Below are 22,882 nucleotides of genomic sequence, written 5' to 3'. Positions count from 1 at the left end.
CATGGTAACCAGAGTCTGAGGGCGGGCTTGGGGCAGGGGGCCTGGGAGGGGAGGGGGGTGAGGATGGTGTAGAAGGACGTGATGAAGCCTCCATCGTCCTGTTGAAGTTTAACACACCTGTGGGCGAGAGTCGGAAAAATTCTTTATATCATCCCCACAGACCCTCAAGACGAGGAACTTGACTAAAGCTGACGACCCTGGTCCAAAGTCCAGAATCCTGACCAAAGTCCAGGACCTTGACCTAACCCTAAGTCTGGTCTGATTACAGGCCTAAAATAAAATAATTCACTCTAATTATATTTTGTTATAACAATTTATTACAATTAGACACACACACACACACACACACACACACATACTCTTTTAACACAAGGGCTTTAACTCCTCTGTTCTGCTGCAGTCTTTCTAAACCTATTTGTCTTTGTGTCATCACACACACACACACACAGTCAGCCTTGACTGGGGCTCTTTCATCTGGTGCCGGCCTCGTTGCCATGGTGACGCGGTGCTTTGCGGCAGCATCACGTGCCGAACGGAGACGAGTCATTGGTATTCAAGAGACGACGCCCTCAAACCCCACAGTACAGAGATAGATAGATAGATAGATAGATAGATAGATAGATAGATAGATAGATAGATAGATAGATAGATAGATAGATAGATAGATCAGCTGTGTGTTACAGATCAGTTGTGATGGCTGTGATTGGCTGTGATCAGCTCCTGTCTGTGTGTATCATGATGTTCAGACTGTGATACTGAAGGAAACTGGCGGATTCTCTGTGGAGTTTTGCAGACTCTGTTTCTCTGGTTTCTAAGTGGATATAATGATATAATGATGTCACATATATTAATGATGTCACGTATATTCTGTTTAATGTGTCATGTTGCCATTTTACCAACTTTTACCTATTTTTTCCTCATTAAGTTAGTTTGTGGCTAATGTCACAGTGGTCGTGAATCTGCTGCTTCCTGTTGCTCTGTACGACCTGCTCCTGTTTGTAGTTTTTAACTAATGTGTGTCGACCTCGTTAATAAAAATAAAGTAAATTAAATTAAATGACATCAATGTTCCATAAATGTCTGGTGGAGATTAATTCAGTTTAAGTTTAGGTCAGGGAATTCATTATGTCAATGACAGGTCCCCACAAATGTAGGAAGACAGTGTGTGTGTGTGTGTGTGTGTGTGTGTGTGTGTGTGTGTGTGTGTGTGTGTGACTCAGTATCAGTGGGAGAAACATGAAGGAGGATAAAGACTGAGAATAAGATTTCCTGTTTCAGCCAAGAATCACAGACATTCCAAACTTCCTTATAAGGACATCCACCTTGCACTTCCTGTTTCCTACAGGTATAACAAAGGTCAAAGGTCAGCAGCTCAACACCTGTCCTCCAGACCTCTTGCATTAATTTGGTGAAGTTACCTTTTTAGTTTGTCCACCTGTTTGTTGTGGAAGACTTTGACCTAGTCCAAACCTGGACGTGAACCAGACCTACAGGACTGAGACCTACAGGACCCAGACCTACACGATCCAGACCTACAGGACCCAGACCTAGAGGAACCAGACCTAGAAGAACCAGACCTACACGATCCAGACATAAAGGACCCAGACCTAGAGGAACCAGACCTAGAGGAACCAGACCTAAAGGACCCAGAACTAAAGAAACCAGACCTACAGGAACCAGACCTAAAGAAACCAGACCTACAGGAACCAGAACTAAAGAAACCAGACCTAAAGAAACCAGACCTAAAGGAACCAGAACTAAAGAAACCAGACCTAAAGAAACCAGACCTAAAGGAACTGATACTGTCAATAAATAACTTACATGATCTTCAGAGAGCTTCCCCTCCTCTGACGGATACTGAGACAGAACCAGATCTACAGAGACTGGACTTAGCTGGACTCAGATCTGTGGACTGCTCCTTTAGAAAACAGAAAAACTTCTTACCTGCAGCAGGTGAGCTTGTCACCATGGAAACCAGCATGCCAGTCACCAGCAGGATCACACCGAGAGTTCTCCTGCATGCTGAGGTTCTGGGGTCCATCCTGGTCCTGGTGCCGGGGTCCGGCGGGATCACAGGGTCCATCGTCCTCAGAGGGCCGCTGGTCTGATCCCGGTACAGAGCACCGAGGGCCCATCAGGAGGACCTGAACAGAGAGACGGGTCAGCGACAGGTCAGACTGTCAGGAGGTCTCAGCCCTGACACACCTGAACAGGTTAAAGGTCAGACTCTCATCACTTTGTAAATTAATCAATTAATCAATAGGTAATTAACTGATAAAGAATTAATAGTTAGTTCATCTTTAAAGATTTTATTTTATTTCCTCCACATTCTGTTGAGTAGGTTAATCTATCGGTAATAAATATAAGTATAAATCAGAATTTATTGATTATTTAAAACTGAGTCAGCAATGTCACAACTGGACCCAAGATCCGGGCAGCAGAGGACCAGGTTCTGGACTGGTCTCTGCAGACTTTCACTTTTTCTGGGGGGCCCCCACCCACAGGCTTGTGGTCTGTGGATCTCCTGATCCTGGATCCAGCAGTGAGGTGCAGGCCCGTCCTGACTCCCATCACTGGATCACTGGTTCATGTCCCTGGCTCTGCTCGGGCCCTGCTCCGGATCTAGTAGTACTGTTTCCATGCCCCCCTGCTAGACCCGCACGGCTTGGCTCGGCTCGGTCCGCTCTGACGATGACTCCATTATCGGACAGATAACCGCGGCCTGTGCCTCATGTGTCAGCGTGAGGACGGCTGCTCCATTGCCGCTCTACAGGCTCCGTCCCTCGGTTACAGTTGCCCTGATTACCGGTCCGTCTCTGCTTTGACGTGGTCTGCACCGACGAGAGGGTCTGGAGCCTCCTCCCTTCTCTCTGATCCGAGGAAGCAGCGGTGAGCAGCGGACAGCCGCAGCTGGAGCCTCCATGCCGCTAAAACCGACAGCGAGCAGCGGCGATGCGGATCAGACCCGCGGCTGCCGCCTCCTTATTACCGACGATTTATACCAAAGCTTTTCATTGAGAGCGAGCCGAGCCGAGCCGTGCCGAGCCGTGCTAACGTTGCGTGTTTTACCCCCAGTCGGAGGAGACCTACCTGCCATCCTGAAGATGCAGTTCGGGCGCGTCACACCTCTCCACAGCCGCGCGGCGCGCTCCCTGCGCTGGGAAGGTGGAGGCGGAGAGTCCCTGCAGAATCACACCTTCCTCCCTCTGTCCGCAGTCTTCTTCACCTCCTCACAACGGACAGACCTCCTTTGCGGGGGGATCCGGATCCGTCCGTGCTGGTCCCGGATCCGTCAGCTTCGGGGCACGTCCGGTATTGGTACCAGTCTGATCCGGCTCCGCCTCATTTGATCCAAATCTACAATTCAAACGACATCTTGTTTTCCTCCTCCCCGCACACAGAGACTTCAGCTGAACCCGGATCAGGTTTGCAGGATCAGAGCCCGGACTTCAGCTGAAAGATCCTAGACAGACTGAGGAGATCCGTCTCTCAGTCTGCAGAAACCATGAAAACACGAAACCAGTTCGTCAGTGAGAAGACCTGATCTGAACAGAACCTGACACCCGGATTTAAATCCACGTCTTAAATCTGAAGTCAGAGCCTGATGTGAGGAGGCTGCTGACCTCAGTCCTGTCAGGACCCTCATACTAACATGAGTCCAGACTGATCCCAGGTCAGGTTCAGTTACACTCTGATGAACTGGACCTGAAACCTGATGTGAAAGATTCTAAACAGCTTCAGTGCCACATGAGGAACAGACAGCTGATAAGGAACACAGGAGGTCCACACCTGGACAGCTGAGCTTGTTGTCATGGAAACAAACAAACAAACAGACTGACTGTTACTGCAAAGAAAACATCGTTCTCTCCGTGTTATAGTTTTTCTGTTTTATATATAATGTACATTATTATTATGAATATAATATAAACATTTAAATCCTCATTTGTCACATAGAAAACAAACATTCATTTAATGACCAAACGGATTTTATTGAAGCTTCTGACTGAGTCTCTGTTTCTACTGAAGTGGATCCAGAACATCATTCAAAACCCAGTGACTCTTCTAATTACACGTAAACCTCCAGCGAAGGACCTGGTCTCCTCCATCTTTAGACTGTAAAAAACATTATTGACTGATATTGTTGATGATTTTTCATATTTACATAAATGATCATAGTGGAGTGATGAAGGTTCATTCTCTGGAGACGATGAATGTCTGAGACGGACCGACAGACCATCAGACCGCTGACGGTCTTCATCAGGTCTTCAGACTCGTCCATGTAACAGATATGAAGTCAGTGACAGAGAAGATAATCCAGATGTTGGACTGAGTTAAGGCACAGGTTCAGGTCTCAGTCCAGTCCAGGTCAGATCAGTTTTTGGTTTTTCTACTGAGCCTGTTTCTTCACCTCGGCCACAGAGACGAAGCGAGGACGGCGCCGGACTTTCCTCTTGGTGTTGTGTTTGAGGTTCCTCTGGTACATGTCTGAGGGGAGGGAGACAGGAAGTGTCAGAGCTAAAGCAAAGAAGAAGAAGAATATAGATTTATCAGCTGCTGGTCGACATGGAAACATTCAGATCAGAAATGAACTTTATTTAAAACTAATAAACAAACATGATTAAAGATTGAATTACTTCTGTAAACAAACTGTTTGTCAGTGTGGAAATCGAAACACAGGGTTTAAAGGTTGGTGTTGATTTGGGTCGGACCCACCTGTACTTTGTGTCATGGTTTGGAACTGGATCTGAGACTCACCTGGCTTGACCTTTTTAAGACTTAGGTGTGACTTGTGAAACACTTGGCTCCGCCTGTGACGGAGGTGTCAGAGGTCGTACCTTTGAAGCTGATGACATACTCTCTCTGTCCTTTCACCACTTTGACCTCAGGTGTCCTGGCAGACAGGTACACCTCCTCCAGAGTCCTGGACGTCACTGATGTGGTGCGGTTCTTGTCGTCCTGAGGAAAGTTAGCATAGACAGAGGGGTTAGCATGCTAACATACTAGCATTCTGATCCCAGTACTATCTGGAGCTCCTGGGCTTCTTCTCTGACTGTAGCTAGTCTCCAGACCTCTAGAACCAGGCCCCAGACCTCTGGACCCAGTCCCTCGATCTCTGGAACCACGACCCAGACCACTAGAACCAGGCCCCAGACCTCTGGGCCCCTTCCCCCAGTGGTGTGACTCACCGGCTCTCCATACTCTACCCACGTCCCCTGGTCCCCCTTGTAGTACCACAGCCACCCCGTGGTCAGCATGTAGTGTGGCGGCTTTGTAACCGAGGAAACGGTGGAGAGACGGCGAACTCGACGCGACTGGTGAGTCATCGTCAAGAAGTCGACGGGCCGATCGCCAGAGCTACAAACACAAAGAGAAAAGTTTCAGCTGCCGCCTCAACAGACTGACCTCAAACCCGTACACAGGTGGGGAGGGAGCATGACCTCTGACCTCTGTGTCTTAGATGGGTCGCAGAAATCTCGCTCGATGTCCTCCATGTGCTGCAGGTCCGTCCAGGTGTTGCCATCAAGCACCTCCCACTTGTAGGGCAGGTGGAAGTGAACGCGGCGACACTCGTCTACAGTCACAAGAACTGAACATGAAAACTGAACCAGACTCCATCAAAGAAACAGCTGTTTTAACTGAAGTGACATCACACATTTAAACTAAACAACAACAAAAAAAATAAATTCTGATACTGATGAAAACAGAATCAAATTATTGTAGAAATCCTTGAATGACGAGTCACATGAAGATGTGACATCACTATGACATCACAGTGGTCAGTACATATTATCTAAGTGTAACAGTAGAACATGTGACCACGGTGCAGTCGGAGGTTTGTGCAGCAATGAGTGTTGAACCTGTAGAACATCAGTCTGAAACTCTTCGCTGCCCTCTAGTGGATTCACAGTGAACTGCAGGACGACAGACTGAAGCTGAGGGGAGGAGCTTCACCTGTGGATCAGGTTTGTTTCCTGTCAGTGATGTCACAGTAGGACCCATGAAGTGGACTCACTGTGGAACCTGCAGCTGTTTCTGATGAAGTGCAGACAGATGTCCGTCTCGTCAGTCTGAGGGACAGGGACTCGATTCTCTGACAGACACACAAACAAACAAACAAACAAATATCAAGACACACAACAAACAACACAATCTGTACACAACATACTACATACTACATATATATGTACGTGTATATATTTATATATATATATATATATATATATATGGTCTGTGTCACTGATCTACAGCTTTTAACAGATGAAGAAGAGGGGTGATCTATAGAGGTCATGATGTCATTGAAGAGGAGGTGTGTGACACTCACCTGAGGGCAAGGTGGCGGTGGCGGCAGTGGCAGCGGCGGCGGCGAGGTGGTGGATGTTCCTGTAGATGAAGGGCAGATCCTGGATGATCTCCCCGCTCAGTCCTCTCTCCTCCAGCAGGTGGCGGCCGTGGTCGTCGATGGCGTGTTGCCGTTTACACTTGAGTCCGAACAGACAGTCGCCCTGAACGAAGTGCTGGCACAGGTGAACTTTGGTGCAGGTGTTCATGAAGGTGCAGCAGCCGTGAGGACCAGAGCCTTTGTTATAGTGCAGACACACCTGAGACCAGAAGACGTCCACACACGTCCAGATGAGACAGGGTGAGAAGGTAACAAGGTCAAACAGTAAACAAGGTCAAACAGGAGATGTCCACACATGTTAAAACAGGAAACAGGGTCACAAGGTGTGTCAGGTGTGTCAGGTGTGTGTCAGATGTTTCAGGTGTGTGACCTCTGGCAGCAGGGCGGGGTCATTCTGCAGCAGCAGCAGGAACAGCTCGTCCTCTCTCAGCTCCTGCAGTGTGCAGTCTCTCAGTAAATGATAGTTGTGATCTGATTGGACGTCGTGGGAGAACTTACAGGGTTTCCTGTGGAGAGAACAGCTGATCTGAGGTCAGAGTCACACAGACACTTCAGCCTGGACTGTAGTCTTGGTCCAGTCTTCATTCTGCTCATCAGTCTGATGTTAGTCACTAACATGAAGACTGAGGTTGTGTCTGAGTGTCGGCCATTTTGTTTATAGTGAAAAAAGTCTTAATTTACCCAGAATTCATTGCACCATAGTCCGGTTTAAGATAGAACTAAACTGCTTTGAGTATCAAATGAATTCAGACTCCGTGACCCAATTCCAATCCGGCCCCTACACACAGTGACCCTCCGCCACATTGAGTGTCGCTCCAGTAACGACCCTGAAGTGGGAGTGGCTTATAAAGCCTCCAACACCGAGTCCGCATCGATGCAGACTTACAAACCACACCCCCAGACGAGTGCAGCGTCGCTTTGAGTCTATGATGATGTAACACCACAAACATACTGACAGTTCATACTATTAGTTCTGTGTTTGTTTCCAAAGGACGAGTCATAAATTACATCAGACATTTGACGTGTGTCACATGACCTGTGCATTTTCACGCACACATGATGAATGAACATGGCGCTGTGTACCTGAGAAAATAGGACCTGTTTTTTTTTTTTTATCTGACCTGATATTTGAAAATTAAATTGTGGAAAAATAAGATTATAATTAGATTAAGACAATAACTAAAACTAAATGTGGCCAAAGAAGCACGGGAGTGAGTTTTTATTTATTCAATTGATAATTTTCCTTTCACAAGATCACTGCCATGAATGTGATGAGGCCCATGTCTCCGCCCACACAGCTACACCTTCGTGACAGCTGTGTGTAAGATCATCCCCCCCCCAAGAGACCCCCCCACACTCCGTCACTGAGAAGGACGGTCTGAAGTCTTTCTGTGTGACGTCAGGGGGCGGCTACATGTTCCCCTACCATCAACACACTGTTGTTTACTTCAAAACAACCTTGACTCAAGGTCCACTTACTAGTCTTTACTGTTTGTTTTCAGTAGAACCGCTCAGCTGTTTAACTCTTCAACACTGTGATCAATGAGTCTGAGGATCAATAACGTATCGATTGGATAATTAATCAGTAACAGACAAGCTTCACTTTCACTTCCTACGTTAGTTTCATTTCTCTGTAAATCAGCTGGTGACGTCAACGTGACGTCTGACGACAAATGTTTGTTTTTGTTATTTGATACTTTTTATCAAGATGTCGTCTGAACCAGAGGAAGAGACAGAGCTCCTCCTCCTCCTCCTCCTCATCACCATCATCATCAACTTCAGTTTCCTTAAGTTTCGTTTCTCTTCACTGCTGCAGAAAGTGTGTATCAGCCCGCAGCGGAGGGAGAGATAAAGTAGTCCCAGAGATAATCAGGTGTTTAATAAGTGTGACCGGTACTTCACCTGTTTACTGTTGTCACTACGGAAGCCTGGAGGAAAACGGAGTCGAGCTCCTGGCAGGTATGAGCGGAGGAAACTAACAGACAGTATCCCTCCGCCGCTGTCATAGACCCGGGTCTGGACTCGGCTCACCTGCCTTTGCCGAACCTGCAGGTTCCGTAGACGAAGAACCTGCAGAGGTGCAGCTGCTCGCACACCCCCTCCCCCCCGCACGGCTCCTCCCGCCCGTAGCTCCTGCACAGCCGCAGGGACGTCTGAGCCACCACCGTGCAGTCCTCCGGCCGCCGCCCCGCGTCCCCCGCCGGGCCGCGGACCAGCAGGAAGCGGGAGCACCCCTCCATGATGTGTATGAACTCTTCTTCGGTTATGTCGCAGCGCTGCAGCAGCTTCCGGTGCAGCTGCAGCAGCTGCATGGCGCCTCTGCTGCCGCACAGCAGGCGGGTGGCCTGCAGGATCTCCCGGCTGTAGGCAGACATGTCGCCCGGTCCGCGGCCTCCGCTCACTGAGAACCGCCCTGGCTCCACCGGGGAGGACCGACAGGTCCACAACCACACATCCGCTCCGAGACTGTCACAGTAAAAGCACACACCACCGGAAACTCCTCAGTCAGAAACCGAAGTGCTTCCCACCTTCTGGTCCCTGATATTAATATTAATACTGTAACACGTTTACAGCAGGCTGGACGCGGGAAAATATAAAACACAACATATACACACAGTGACACACAATGGACTTGACTATTTACTTCCTGTATACACCTGTACCGCACTGACAGGTGTCACTGGACACATGAACACAGACACAGTCTGTCAAATACAACAAGTGGTTGTGTGATACCAGTCTGTCTGAACATGTGTGTGTGTGTGTGTGTGTGTGTGTGTGTCAGATTTCTTTATTTAACCATGTGACTGATGTTCTGGTCCTGACACCTCCCTCGGTGCTGTGGCTCTGTCAGGTACTGATGACCCCCCAGGAGAGAAGAGGCCTCTTCAACACTGATATCAATAAGTGAGAGCGTTCTTATTATTTCAGCCAGTGATCAGAGACAGTGTCTCCAGCTCCATGTGTTTATCAAACCTGACAGACAGGAGGAAGTACAACAGCTGTCAAACCAATGTAGTGAAGTAATAAGTATAAAATACTCAACTACTAAACACATTCTACCTCCGTCTGTGTCTCAGAGCAACAGCTTCATATTTTAAACTGGAGATGTGTTGAGCTGCAGGTGAGGATGCTCTGTCTCAGATCAGTTTGTGACCCTCAAAGATCAGACATAAAATCAGCTGAGCTTCATGTTGAGTACCAGACAGTCTGCTTTAGTTGCTTCAACACATTATGACATCATATCTTTTGAATCAGTATCTGCCTATCTATACATTTCACCATTGTAGCCTGCACACAATAAAACTCCATTTGCATTTCAGAGCCATGAAAAGACCTTTAATGGAGCGTAGAATTATTTCCATAACTGTCTAAGATCATATCATCATGTAAAACATACACCCTGTTGAGTATGATTCACTGCTCAGGACTCTCAGACCACAGCACAGTACACCACAGACCCCAAAACTGCCCCAAAACTGCCAGTTTGCCCAGTTTGTCTGCTCCTGTGCTGGATGCTGCTCATGGACCCAGTGAGGGTGAGAACCACACTCTGACAAAAAGATCAAACTTGGTTTTAGTCCAGGGAGTCAAGTTAGGTGTCAGCTCAGCACCAGAAACTAACACTGGTGGCTGAAACCCAGAGACCAGGAACCCAGAAACCCTGCGTCCTAGAAATGACATTAATATTTCTAAACTGTTGTGGTCACAACAGTAATTTGGACTGGATAATGTTTCAGGTCTGGGTGGATGTAGGACTGTCAGGACAGAGACCAGATTCACATCCAGAGACCTGTCTGTGGTTTAGACTAGTGGTTCTCAAAGGGGTTCTTGAGGGGGTTCCTGTGGGTCCCTGTCACTATATTTCCATCCATAAGTATCACAGAATGTGACTGTTTTGGTCCTGGGTGTAAACACTGTCTGTGATAAAACTTTTTTACAGGCGAGTCCCCGGATCAACCCCTGGACAGTCAGACTCTTTGCTGCTTGTCATTCCCCGTCTCTGTCCTGTTTCCTGTCAAATGAAAAACACAAGCCAAAAACAACTTTAAAATAATAATAATGATAATTTGTGTCAGTTTAAAGTCCATGATGTGAAAACGTTTGAGAACCACTGGTTCAGTCAACAGCAGCTCTTTGGTGCAGGTTTATAAAGATGGTGGTCCAGGTGTTAAACCAGAACCAGGATCTGTGAGTCTGAACAGAAGCATGAGGTTGGACTGTGAGATCAGATATTTAGGAGGAAAACAAACAGGTTGTGTGTGAATATTTGACTGATGCGTTCAGGATCAGTGTGTTTGTGACTTGTATGTACATGAACAGCATTTCCTCCTTATGTTATAGATGTAAGTTGTAGATCACAACACATATAACATCATCTGTTCCTTCTTCAGACTGTAGAACTCGGCATGGTTGAAGATTCTGTTGATGACATGTACTCTGGCTGCACTGACAAAATGAAAGATATGCAAGAAATAAAAGAAAAGAAATATGAAGAAAATTCAAAAGTGTTGGAGTGTTCAAAGAAGACTCCTGACAGAGGAGACGAGGCTCTGACTGAAAATCACATGAAAGCAATCTGTGTTTACACCTCAAACGAGATTTATAAAGAGTTTAATAACGCAGTTAGGGAAAACAAGAGCATCTATAAAAGCACTTTCAAATACCATTATTTACATTTTTGGCTCACAACTGCCATACAGACCCTGAATAACAACCATCACTGTAGCACAACTTATAGAAGAAGCAGGATGCAATTTACTGGTCAAGTTGGAAATATAATTCGGTTTGGTTCCTTTACCTCCACTTCTCTAAAAACAAACCTGAAAAGTTTTGGTTCAAAGACCTGCTTTAAAATTACAACCTGTTTAGGAGCTGACCTGAAGCATTATTTAATACTTGAATCTGCGGAGCAAGAGGTGCTTATACCCCCCTATGAAACATTCAACATAACAGCAGTATTTAAGGGTAAAGATAAACCTGAAGCTCTGAAGGACTGTGAGGTCGTCTTTGTTTTGAAGGATTTTGGAGCTTCCAGTCGTTTAAACTGTGCGCTCATTACAGGCTCTCCTTAACACCTGTTTGACTTACTGCAGACTAGTGTTGTCACACTTCCCACCATCACTTACTTCATACAGTATCACATGTAGGTGGCTTCTACTTTATTGTTTTGCATTAAAGAACATTTCTCTGTGTGACATATGTGTCAATGTGAAAACAATAAATTTGACATATGGAAAGAATGTGGACTTGTTTCCTTAATGGTCAGCTACCAACAAAAACAGACCCTAACCCTACGCCACTGAAACAGCAGGGTAACACAGTTGGAAGGTTTATATTAGATGCCAAGGTTTGCTTTACCTTTTACATAAAAAAATCAAGATGACATCAAACCTGTGGGAGTACAGCAGTAACAAATCAATGAATCCAAACTCTGCAGACAGATGTGTCCACTGCCAAACAGCCACAACCTGTCACACCTTTAACAGGATCATGTGATCATACCTTCATACCCAGCTTCTGGGAGAACACCTGAAGACGAAAGTAACAATCAAGCTCAACAAAACTTAACACATTACTAAAGGAACTGTCACCTGACAAGCAGGTGAAAATGGAGGGATGGAAGTTCACCCTCCCGTCCCTTTAGTGGTAGAAGACAGACGTATTATCACATGATCCTATTTAATGTGCGACAGGTTGTTCCCACATCAAATATGTTCAAACTAGAATTGTACTCAGTAGATCTCACCACTATAGACATGTCTGATTTCTTAAATCACCATCCAAACATTATTTGCTGGAGGTGGAAGAACGTGATGACAAGACAACTCCTACTAACATCTACTATTTTACTTTTTTATTTTAATTTCATGTTGCACTATTTTTATGAAGCTATAGACTTTAGTAAATCCATTTCAAGCACCAAAACAATTCATCTACATCAGTAAAGGTTTGTTTTCACATCTCTTTGTTGTACCACAAGAAGCTGCCTCGTTATAGAAAGAGCAGAGCTTGTTCTGAGACTTGTAATTTAAAACACTCTGCTGTTATGTTACATGCAACGACCATTAAAAAGTGAATTTCAGAAATAATGTAGAAATGGAGAAAATGCCCTCAGACCTCACAGCAGTGTTTGTTCGAAGTGTGAAGCTTGTTCATGAAGGGGAGCAGGTCTGCTGAGCTCAAGGCTAGAGGCCATGTGAGTGGGAGGAGTCTGTGGGTTGTGGGTGGAGTCAACAATGTAGACTCACTAAAATGAGAGACTCTGAGTGGTCTGCCTTATGATCAGCTGATCTGAATGCGTGCTCTGTTTGCAGCACTGACCTCTGATGAGGGAAACCACAGAGAGCCACCTGCCGATCACCTGGACGCCCATCCGGAGATCAAATATTAATCTTCATTATCTCTGAAATAAACAACAGCAAAGACAGTAATGACAAAGTTTTGAACTTTTAGATTTTTATACATTTTTAACCACATTTGATATTTTTGATCATTTTCATTTTTTAGCTTGCTCAGACGTATGTTAGCCAAGAAAAGCTTTTTGCATTATTACTTTATGTCAGTGGTTCCCAACATTATAATCAACGAAATGTAACTGCACCACAGGAGAATATGGCCGCCATGTAAGGTGTGCTACTGTGATGTAGTGGTAGCGTCCCTCATTGATGACATCATCACATCAGTGACACAAACAGTGTGTCACACTCTGTATCAGTCCACAGTGGAGTGACAGATAAAATAGTCCCAGAGATAAAGATGTTGAATAGAATGCAGGTAGATGACGTTTATCCCTCCGCTGAACAGGTGTGTCCAATCACACAGGTGTGACTGACACAGGTGAGTGATGAGGAGCCTCAGCAGCTCACAGTGATCCTCAGACATGATGCTGTGTGTGATGTGTCTGCTGTCACTGTGTGTGTTCACATGTGAGACAGGTGAGAACCTTCATCCTCAGGTTTCCTGTTTCCTCTTCCTCATCCTCACCTGTGCTTTGTGTCTGTGCAGCTCAACTGGAACCATCGAACTCCACAGCTGCTGCTGGGACAGGTAAACTCACCAGGTTAAGACACTCCTACCTGGGAACAGTTGAGCCTGTTCAGACTCTGTACTTTGTCTCCAGGAGGAAACGAGACTCTGCAGCAACATGGAACCTTCTCTCGCCTCTTTGGATTCAGTGGTTTGTTCTCTTTACATTCATTTATTTATTAAATCAACAAGTTATTATTCTAAATCTGACTTAAACTATAAAACGGTTTGTGTTCAAATGTGGTTTGATCAAATGTTTTAACCAGACTCAGTAAAACCTCATGAATCCTGTTCAATGTGAGTATGCATATTATATATTTGATTGTTAAAACTGAAACCAGCAGGACCTGGTTTCTGTTTTAATACTGACCTTTTTGATTGAACCCTGTTGACCTCTGTTGACCTCTGTTGGCGTGGTGTCAGACCTGGCCGGGGTTCGGCCCTTCAGTCCGGAGCAGGAGATGGAGTCCAGGATCATTGGGGGTCAGGAGGCCTGGGCTCACTCGTGGCCCTGGCAGGTGTCCGTTTGTTTTGCCTCCATGCCGGCCTGTGGGGGGGCCATCATCAGTCCACTGTGGGTCATCTCTGCTGCTCATTGCTTCAAAAGGTCAGAGGTCATCGACACCAGGATTAAATTTACTGTCACACACACAGCTGATGAGTCATACCTGTCTGCAGGTACAACAGAGCTTCGTTCTGGAAGGTTCTGGCTGGAAAACACGACCTGGATAATCTTCAAGAAGCGGGACAACAGGTGAGACGACCTGCAGCTCAGACACAGGTCACACCTGTGGACAGAGTGCCTCATGGAGATGTTTGTTTTTATCACAGGAGACAACTGAACCTGTAAAGTCTGACAGTCAACACAGTAGAGCACAGTAGAGTCTGCCTGTCTGAATGATGGTCTGTGGACATTCAGGTTCTCAGAGTCTTAAAACCAGTTCAGGTGCTGTATCAGGTTTTTCTGGCTGTGACGGTTCCTCCTGTTCAGGACATTCAAAGACCTCCTCTTGATGTGGGTCCACATCAGACTATGTTCTGGTCCTAATCAGACTCAACAGACTGAGACAGATCCACCACAGATGATGGACTCAGATGATTGGAGTCTCTTCAGACAGACTGGAGAACATATGTTTACAGAGGAGGACTGTGAGGTCCAGGTCTGATCACAGACAGAGAAACCTGGTTCAGGGTCGGTGACTGTTGATTTAAGACGGACTGTGATAATGTGAACCTGTTGTTCAGTTTGTAAAAGTGAACCGCACAAGATTCAGGATATGAACCGGTCCAGATCCTGAACTAGTCAGTGGTACAGGATCAAGTAGCTGTAGATTGACGGTCGGAGTCTCTGCGATAGTTGTTGACCTCTGACGGTTTCTGTTGACCTTCAGCTGGTCGGAGTCTCGGCGATCGTCAGCCACCGCAGCTACAACACTCGGACTAAAGAGGGCGACATGGCTCTGCTGAGGCTGCAGCGGCCTCTGGTCTTCAACCAGTTCGTCAGACCCATCGACATCTGGATGACTTCGCTACCTCTCTTCAAGAAGTGCACCATCACCGGCTGGGGCTCCACCCAAGAGAGTGAGGACACATTTACTGATCTCTAGAGACACGAGACCTGTTGACTGAATCTGACCCGGCTTGATGTGTCTGTCTCCAGATGGTCCTCGAGTCAACAGGCTGCAGGAGGTGAACGTGACCGTCCTGCCCTCTGAGGTCTGTAACCAGTACTACCTGGGCAGGATCAGGTCCTCCATGTTCTGTGCCGGGAAGGACGAAGGAGGAGTCGACGCCTGTCAGGTAAGACCTGAACATGTCCAGGGTCTGGACACAGTTCAAGACCGTCAAGGTTCAGAATCTGGACTCTGAAGCACTTACAACCAGAGACCTGAGAGGAGTTTGTCCACATCACAGAATCTGTTTCTGTCTTGTTTCTTTGTTGTCCTCTTCATTGTCCTCTCTCTCAAGCTATCTGTTTCTCCTGTCTTCTCTCTTCCCTGTCCTCTCGTCTTGTTCTGTCACGGTCTGTTGTTGTCGCACCTTGTCTCATAACTGTCCCGTCTTGTCTCTTTTACCCAAGTCTTACCAACTTCTTTGTTCTTCCTGTGTCTCTGTTCATGGTCCTGTCTTCACTCTGGTCTTACTCTTGTCTCTTTGTCTTGTGGTGTCCTGTCTGGACTCGCGTTGTGCTGTTATTGTCCTAGCACCTCTTTATCATCCTGTATTGTCTCTTAACATCACATTCCTCCTTTCTTGAGATTTGTTTCATGGTCATTGTCTTTCTTCTGTCCCTTTTTACTGTCCTACCTTTTTTCTCATACTGTCTTCTATCTTGGTTGTCCTGTCAGTCTGTGTCTCTTCTCCTGTGATGTTTGTCCTCCCTTTTTTCCTGGGTTTTAGTCGCTCTCTTGTTGTCTCATCTTTTGTCTTGCTTGTCTTTGATCTTTTCGTTGACGTCGTCTCTGACCTCATCATCCATCGGTCTCAGGGGGACTCTGGAGGTCCTCTGTCCTGCTTCACCGGCAGCAGGTACGAGTTGGCAGGTGTGGTGAGTTGGGGAGTTGGCTGTGGACGAGCCAGAAAACCAGGAGTGTACACCGACATCCAGCAGCACGCTCAGTGGATGTCTGACATCATGAGTGAGTTCCAGATGACCAACACCTGAGTTCTTACCTGTAGAAGACGTTTCCTCATGTTGTTTGATTTTCAGATGATCAGAACAGGATGTATGAAGATGACATCACAGATGAAAGTAGGTTTAATCTGACAGAGATCTGAAAGACTTTATTTATGACACACACTGCTCCCGTATAACTGTATGTTCACCTGGATGACAGAGGACAGGTGTGGGAAGCAGCAGAGCCCCAGCTGTGATCACGCTCCAGGCCTTGCTAGTCTCTCGGTGTCCCAGGACGGTGAGGTGTCTGTAGGGAACGTGACCGAGTCCTGCCCCTTCTTCTGGCCCTGGCAGGTCAGCCTGCAGTCCAGTGGACGCCACTACTGCAGTGGAGTGCTGATCCATCACCGCTGGGTTGTCACTGCTAAACACTGTAACGTCAGGTAGGATATGAGTGTTCCTGCAACATGCTGGGACATCAGGTCTACCCCCTCTGTTACTGCTCACTCCTGCTTCTCTCTCAGACCTAAAGTGGACGTGGTGGCTCTGGGACTTCATGACCTCCGGTTCTCGCCAGCTCAAACTGTCCCGGTGGACAAAGTCTTCAACCTGCCACAGGATGGCAGCTTCCCGCCAAAGTCTGACCTGTCACTTCTCCGCCTCAGTGTTCCCGCCAGATTCGGTAGGAATATAAACACACACTCCAACATCTCTCTTGAGTATGAGACAGTGCTGCTCCAGGTGTACACTGAGCCACATGCACACAGGTATTTATTTAAACTGTCCGCTCCTCAAATCTCCATCCACATGAAAACACAAACACGCTGTGAAGAGCAGGTCAAACCAACAGGGGGCGATGAAACCCTGACCAAAAACATGTTGGCAAATCAGAAGCCTGGAAAAAGGTTCCAGTGAGTCTCTTCACCCTGTGGCTCCACTCTGACCTAATCAACAAAAGGTCCAAACACACAAAGCTACAGGTAGGTGTGAACATGGCCTCTGTGTCCACTGAGTCAATCTGTCCTCTGACTCTGTCTCCAGGCTCCAATGTGTCTCCGGTTTGTGTCCCTGAAGAGGACGAGGAGCCGGACGACAGCTGGCACTGCTTCACCTCTGGCTGGGGAGCGGCAGCAGGAAGAGGTGAGCTCAGTGTTTCTATATTTACACAGAAACATGAACACATCACATCATTCATGTGCTGCCGTCTCTTTTCTCTGTAGCCGACGTCGATCCGGACCGACTGCACCACGTCAGACTGACTCTGGTCAATCAGACCAGCTGTAGGAGGAGGTGGGGAGGAGGACTCATCAGTGACTCTCACATATGTTCACATGCTGCCAGCTCTTCTTCCTGCATGGTAACAACACACTCACAATCATGTCATTAGACTGTAGTTAATGCTCAGTGTGTTTAACCCTCACATAAAACCATCCTGAGCCGTCTGACAGTGTCCTACCTGAGTCCTGCTGCCATCACCACTGTGACACATCACACTGTACGTCCTGGACGTCACACTAAAGCTGTGTAACAGTGAATCCAGGGGTCAGAATGGATCAGAAGGTTCTAGTGTGTCATCAGTCAGTTTTTTCTTGGTTGATCTGTCTTAACAAAACGATGTTGTAACTCTGACTGACCTCGTGCGCAGGGCGACGCCGGAGCTCCTCTCATCTGTCAGAAACGTGGCACCTACTTCCTGTCTGGTGTGGTCACATGGGGCAGCCGGCGCTGTGATGCAGACAAACCGGCCATCTTCACCAGAATATCTGACTATGGTTCATGGATCACTGAGGTGACTGAAGACAACTGAACTGGTTCTGTAGAAATAAACTGGTTTGACTGGAAGCTGTTTGTGGTTCTCTTCCTTTAACAAACATTCATTCACATTTACATTTAGTGTCATCAGCTCCAGATGTGGAACCAAAGTGCTGTGTATAGTTCAGGGACCAGAACCAAAGGAATCATTGAGTAGAAATTCTGAACGTGCTTCATTACTCACAAAAAAACCTCTTTACTTTTTACAGTGAGTTCATTAGAGTCTAGATTTTATTTAATGGAAAAAAAACACTAAAAACAAAATGGAGCACAAATCATTTAATCAACATTTTTCACAGTTTTACATGATTCTCCACTAATTGTTTCTGTGTTCAGATAAAACAAAGGTTAAACAGCTGTTACTGCAGAAACTCAGAGCACCTGAACGCATCATCAGTGTTGTTCTGTGAGAGGAGGTGGCTGAAAACATGATGATGAGTCAGTGACTCCTCCTTCACAGGTGATGCAGACAGACACACCTGTGGACCTGGACCAATCGGAGAAGAGAACCGAGTCTGTGATGAAAGAGTCTGGAGCAGATCAGAGGTATGAAACAGTTGTGAGGTTGAGTCCAGCAGTGAGCAGCAGCAGGTTCCTCAGCCGTCCTGCAGCAGGTCGTACGATCCTCCGTTCACCACCTGGTGTGTGTCACCCTGAAAAAGTCATTCAACACGTCTGTGACTGATCATCAGTCGGTTCAGTCTGTCAACATCGTCACACTCAGAATCTAACTCTGACTCACTATGACGTCACACGTGTTGGACTCTGCAGGTTCAGGTGCTGCTTCGTAAATTGGGTTACAGATGCTGCGACCGCAGTCTGAGGGCGGAGCTTCTTCCTCCCCCTCATCCTCCTGTCAAATAGGTCAAAGGTCAGCAATGAAAGATGTAACTGAAACAGACATATGACTGTTATTAATGTGATAAACTAACAATGAAAATGTTCAATATAATAAACATCAATAGGCCGGTTCACCTGCGGCAATGACCATCTTTGTTTAATTACTAATTAATCCTGTAAACACGCAGCACTTTACATCTGCAACTTTCTGTTGTTCGCCTCTTTTTGTCTCTTGAAAAATTATGTAAGAGATCAATTAACTAACTAATAATTAATAATTATAATAATTAAGTTATACACTGAACATCACAGGAAACCTAATGAATTAGTGTCAGTGACATAAAGAGAGCAGCTCGGAAACGTCATGGTTACAGCCCTGACCTACCACACACACACACACACACACACACACACACACACACACACACACACACACACACACACACACACACTGACCTTAAAGTAGTGGAACTGGAAGGGTTTGGTGTTGTGGGTGTAGAAGTGGTATCCAATGAAGACGACTCCCGCCACCACAGCGATCAGCAGCACCACGCCCACACCCATCCCCGCCTTGTGAGCCACGTGCATCTGAAGTGCCAATCAGAGGTCAAACCGGGAAACACTCCTCCTTGTTGTTTACACTGTTCCTATGAACACTCACCTTTTGGCGTGGGGGCGGGGCTTTCAGGGGTCCCTGAAGAACATGTATAATCCCGTTGGAGGCCAAGATGTCGGAGCTGGTGACGAAGCGGTCGTTGATGTAACGGGACGACTGAGGAGACAACAGAATTTGTTTTTACTTCTGTGTCTCCGTGGAGACTCGTACCTGTTAACTTTGAAATCAGCCAATCACAGTCAGCAGATCTGGTTACTGAGCTCCATCTGCGCCGCAGAGACAGTCATCTACAGGTGAGGGAGGAGCCTCGCCTCATCTACAGGTGAGGGAGGAGCCTCTCTCACCCTCTAGTGTCCAGAAGTTGTAAAGACTCTGACCAGAGCTGAGGGGTTGAGCAGGTCTGCGACTCCAAGGACGGTCAGACTTCCGACTCTGGTTCTGATCCGGCTGCCGTTCTTCAGCCGGCTGAGAGACAGAGCCTGACCCTCCGACAGGTGGAACTCAATGTCCCACTGAGACAGAGTCTGCAGGGACATGTGGACAGAGACAGACAGGTGAGGACATGTTAACAAGCGCAGCTAGAGCACCTGTGGTGAGACTCACCTGGTTGCCGGGCAGGCCGTCGTTGTCAGGGACAAACAGAGTGGACTGGACCGTCAGGTTGCTGAGACGCTTCACAAACTTTTTCCCGGACTCGCACGTCTCGGAGTAGTTCCGGATTTGCTGAAGAATCAGAAATAAAGTGAGGTGGTGAAGTGGTTACCGTGGAGACCTGACCTGGACGAGACTGTCTCTGACTCACTGTGAGGAAGTTGGAGAAGGTGGGCGTGGCTCTGAGGACCTGCAGCAGGTTTCCTGTACAGCTGAACCCGTCTCCAATGAAACCGAGTCGACACTCACACTTGACCTCTGAAACACACAGCCGCCGATCAATACATCAGTCAGGTCTGATCAATACATCAGTGACAGGTCACATGAATAAATTGATGTTGTAAGTTGTTCTGATCAGCAGCAGCTCCTCATTAACTTTCTTTACGTCAGTCCTTCTCCTCCCTCCTCCTCTTCTCTCCTCCTCTTCTCTCGTCCCCCTCTTCTCCCTCCTCCTCTCTCTTCTTCATCTCTCTTTTCCTCCTCTCTCCTCCCTCCTCCTGTTCTCCCTCCTCCTCTCTCTTCTTCATCTCTCTCCTCCTCTCTCTCGTCCTGCTCTTCCCTCCTCCTCTCTCTTCTTCATCTCTCTTTTCCTCCTCTCTCCTCCTCCTCCTCTTCTCTCTCTCTCCTCTCTCTCCTCCCTCCTCCTGTTCTCCCTCCTCCTCTCTCTTCTTCATCTCTCTCCTCCTCCTCTCTCGTCCTGCTCTTCCCTCCTCCTCCACCTCTCTTTCCCCCTCTTCTCCCTCCTCCTCCTCTCTCTCCTCCCTCCTCTTCTTCTCTTTCTTCCTCCTCTCTCCTCCTCCTCTCTCTTCTTCCTCTCTCTCCTCCTCCTCTCTCTCCTCCCTCCTCCTCTCTCCTCCTCCTCTCCTCTTTTCTTTCTTCCTCCTCTCTCCTCCTCCTCTCCTCTTTTCTTTCTTCCTCCTCTCTCCTCCTCCTCTCTCACGTCCTCCTCTCTCTTCTTCCTCTCTCTCCTCTTCTCTCTCCTCCTCCTCTCTCTCCTCCCTCCTCTTCTCTCTCCTCCTCTCCTCCTCTTCTCTCTTCTTCTCTTTCTTCCTCCTCTCTCCTCATCTCTCTCCTCCTCCTCTCGGTCCTCTTCTCTCTCTTCCTCCTCTCCCTTCCTCCCTCCTCCTCTCTCTCGTCCTCCTCTTCCCTCCTCCTCCTCCTCTCTCTCCTGCTCTCTCCTCCTCTCTCTCGTCCTCCTCTCTTTCCCCCTCTTCTCCCTCCTCCTCCCTCTCCTCTCTATCCTCCCTCCTCCTCCTCTCTCCCCTTCTCTCTCTTCCTCCTCTCTCCTCCTCTCTCCTCCTCCTCTCACTCGTCCTCCTCCTCCCTCCTCCTCCTCTCTCTCCCCCTCTTCTTCCTCCTCCTCTCTCTCCTCTCGCTCCTCTCTCTCCTGCTCTCTCCTCCTCCTCACCCTTCATCCTGTAGCAGAAGGAGTCCCAGGTCTCGCTCAGGTTCTTGCGGACTCCATAGTCGACGATGCCGACGTGTCCGAAGCCACAGTTGGGGTTGGAGTAGGTGGTGGGGTACGCCACCCGGGCCTGGTCCAACCAGCCAGCAGCACACATGTTGAGCCCACCCTGCAGGACGGGGACCAGACCGCAGCTTTAACCACAGCTCTACAGATACTAGACGGAGTCTTTGGTGTGTTCACAGACCTGCTGAGCGTAGGACAGCTGAGTGTACGTGGCCAGGCCGCCTCCCTCTGCAGTGCAGGCCTGCTGAGCTGCAGTGAAGTTCAGCTTGTACTGACCTCTGTCTGAGCGGAGGTGAAACACACCGAGGGTCGCATCTACACACACACACATACACACACACACACGCACACACACACACACACGCACACACACACACACACACACACACACACACACACACACACACACATGCACACACACACAAGCACACACACAAGCATACACACACACACACACACACACATGCACACACACGCACACACACACAAGCATACACACACACACACATATGCACACACACACGCACACATATGCACACACACAGACAGACACACACGCATGCACACACACACACACACATACACAAAGTTGGTCATGTTCATGAACTTTGTGACCAGTCTAATCAATAATCATATCTGTAATAATATTTATAATCTATAATCAAATGTGAACCCTTGAAGCACTTCCCCTCTCTCTCTCACCTTCAAAGTGCAGGTCTGTACACTGGGCATCCTGATGACACTGTCCGTTGTCATGGAGACAGCGGCTGACTGGCAGCTGTTTGACCTCACAGGTGAGTCCGTCTCCGACATAAGCGTCTTTACAGGTGCACTTCTTCTTCCCCTGTTCACACAGACACCTGTCAGCTTCCTGTACATGAGACACCTGAGGTGTACACCTGTCAATACCCACAACCCCCCTCACCGGAGCCGTCATGGTGCAGGTGGCGTGTTCGTGGCAGCCGCCGTTGTCTCCGGAGATGCAGGGGTCAATGGGTTGACAGGTGAAGCCGTCTCCATGGTGACCTTTAGGACAGGTGCAGCTCACTTTCTCTCCTTTCTGAGAACATCTGGCTCCTCTAGCACAACCACCGTTCCAGATGTGACACATGTCCACGACTAAGGAGAGATACATTCATTTATCAAACGAACGTACGGCAGAAAACCGTGCGTACGACCGTTTCCACGCAAGCTTCGGCATTTATCAATTTGGACGTGAGCGGACGCTACGACCAGATCTCACGTCAGGTCTGAGCTCGTGTCCGCAAATCTGGATTTGCGGTGCAGCAGCAAAATCTGGCTGAGTCTGAAAATAATTATTAAACAAACCTCAGCTGTCATTATCATGTCACATATTTAGAACAGATCAAAACGGATTCTTAAAACGAATAAAACAAGATAAAAAAAATTTGAATTTTAAAAAAGCCCACGTTTTTTACTGATACC

At 47.5% G+C, this 22,882-nt stretch overlaps 5 protein-coding genes across 7 annotated transcripts in view; 2 read left to right on the top strand and 3 right to left on the bottom strand.

The window, feature by feature from the left end:
- LOC111647661 (UPF0606 protein KIAA1549) overlaps nucleotides 1-3,499 on the bottom strand; it is a 16,487-nt gene extending 12,988 nt beyond the window's left edge. Inside the window, exons 1-3 of the mRNA XM_087171539.1 lie at nucleotides 3,091-3,499; nucleotides 1,945-2,144; nucleotides 1-117 (exon numbers count right to left, since the gene is read on the bottom strand). Of these exons, the coding sequence (XP_087027665.1) occupies nucleotides 1-117; nucleotides 1,945-2,083 (256 nt within the window). The 5' untranslated portion in view covers nucleotides 2,084-2,144; nucleotides 3,091-3,499. The remainder of the gene's footprint in view (nucleotides 118-1,944; nucleotides 2,145-3,090) is intronic.
- A 469-nt stretch (nucleotides 3,500-3,968) lies between these two features.
- On the bottom strand, nucleotides 3,969-8,853 carry parp12b (poly (ADP-ribose) polymerase family, member 12b). 2 transcript variants are annotated; one of them, XM_023397467.2, is made up of 8 exons: nucleotides 8,432-8,853; nucleotides 6,771-6,906; nucleotides 6,323-6,599; nucleotides 6,014-6,091; nucleotides 5,446-5,572; nucleotides 5,187-5,355; nucleotides 4,836-4,956; nucleotides 3,969-4,485 (listed from the first exon to the last, which is right to left on the bottom strand). In XM_023397467.2, exons 1-8 carry the CDS (start codon nucleotides 8,773-8,775, stop codon nucleotides 4,388-4,390), a joined length of 1,350 nt encoding a protein of 449 aa, XP_023253235.1. In that variant the 5' UTR covers nucleotides 8,776-8,853; the 3' UTR covers nucleotides 3,969-4,387. The 2 variants fall into 2 exon arrangements, with proteins under 2 accessions (XP_023253235.1, XP_023253236.1); XM_023397468.2 differs by having other exon boundaries at nucleotides 8,303-8,441.
- Nucleotides 8,854-10,800: 1,947 nt separating this feature from the next.
- On the top strand, nucleotides 10,801-11,544 carry LOC111647660 (erythroblast NAD(P)(+)--arginine ADP-ribosyltransferase-like). Its single transcript, XM_023397289.2, has one exon. The coding sequence runs from the start codon at nucleotides 10,810-10,812 to the stop codon at nucleotides 11,473-11,475; it is 666 nt and encodes a 221-aa protein (XP_023253057.2). The 5' UTR covers nucleotides 10,801-10,809; the 3' UTR covers nucleotides 11,476-11,544.
- Nucleotides 11,545-12,660: 1,116 nt separating this feature from the next.
- Nucleotides 12,661-17,888, top strand: ovch1 (ovochymase 1). Its single transcript, XM_087171548.1, has 14 exons — nucleotides 12,661-13,338; nucleotides 13,409-13,450; nucleotides 13,524-13,580; nucleotides 13,853-14,036; nucleotides 14,108-14,183; nucleotides 14,821-15,010; nucleotides 15,090-15,229; nucleotides 15,918-16,068; nucleotides 16,140-16,181; nucleotides 16,267-16,489; nucleotides 16,571-16,728; nucleotides 17,088-17,186; nucleotides 17,267-17,403; nucleotides 17,692-17,888. Exons 1-14 carry the CDS (start codon nucleotides 13,284-13,286, stop codon nucleotides 17,851-17,853), a joined length of 1,716 nt encoding a protein of 571 aa, XP_087027674.1. The 5' UTR covers nucleotides 12,661-13,283; the 3' UTR covers nucleotides 17,854-17,888.
- A 234-nt stretch (nucleotides 17,889-18,122) lies between these two features.
- stab2 (stabilin 2) overlaps nucleotides 18,123-22,882 on the bottom strand; it is a 29,235-nt gene continuing 24,475 nt past the window's right edge. For both annotated transcript variants that reach the window (XM_023397470.2, XM_087171512.1), the window contains 11 exons: nucleotides 22,362-22,555; nucleotides 22,139-22,280; nucleotides 21,618-21,751; nucleotides 21,374-21,539; nucleotides 20,117-20,223; nucleotides 19,918-20,037; nucleotides 19,692-19,838; nucleotides 19,360-19,470; nucleotides 19,155-19,286; nucleotides 18,601-18,711; nucleotides 18,123-18,511 (listed from right to left, as the gene is read on the bottom strand). In XM_023397470.2, coding sequence (XP_023253238.1) covers nucleotides 18,455-18,511; nucleotides 18,601-18,711; nucleotides 19,155-19,286; nucleotides 19,360-19,470; nucleotides 19,692-19,838; nucleotides 19,918-20,037; nucleotides 20,117-20,223; nucleotides 21,374-21,539; nucleotides 21,618-21,751; nucleotides 22,139-22,280; nucleotides 22,362-22,555 — 1,421 coding nt within the window. In that variant the 3' untranslated portion in view covers nucleotides 18,123-18,454. The remainder of the gene's footprint in view (nucleotides 18,512-18,600; nucleotides 18,712-19,154; nucleotides 19,287-19,359; nucleotides 19,471-19,691; nucleotides 19,839-19,917; nucleotides 20,038-20,116; nucleotides 20,224-21,373; nucleotides 21,540-21,617; nucleotides 21,752-22,138; nucleotides 22,281-22,361; nucleotides 22,556-22,882) is intronic.

Source organism: Seriola lalandi, unplaced genomic scaffold, assembly GCF_002814215.2.
Source record: "Seriola lalandi dorsalis isolate HSWRI2012SDOR001 ecotype SW California unplaced genomic scaffold, Sedor1 jcf7180002055008, whole genome shotgun sequence".
NCBI lineage: Eukaryota > Metazoa > Chordata > Actinopteri > Carangiformes > Carangidae > Seriola > Seriola lalandi.
Note: the sequence above shows the minus strand (reverse complement) of the source record. Positions and strands in the feature narration are given on the sequence as shown.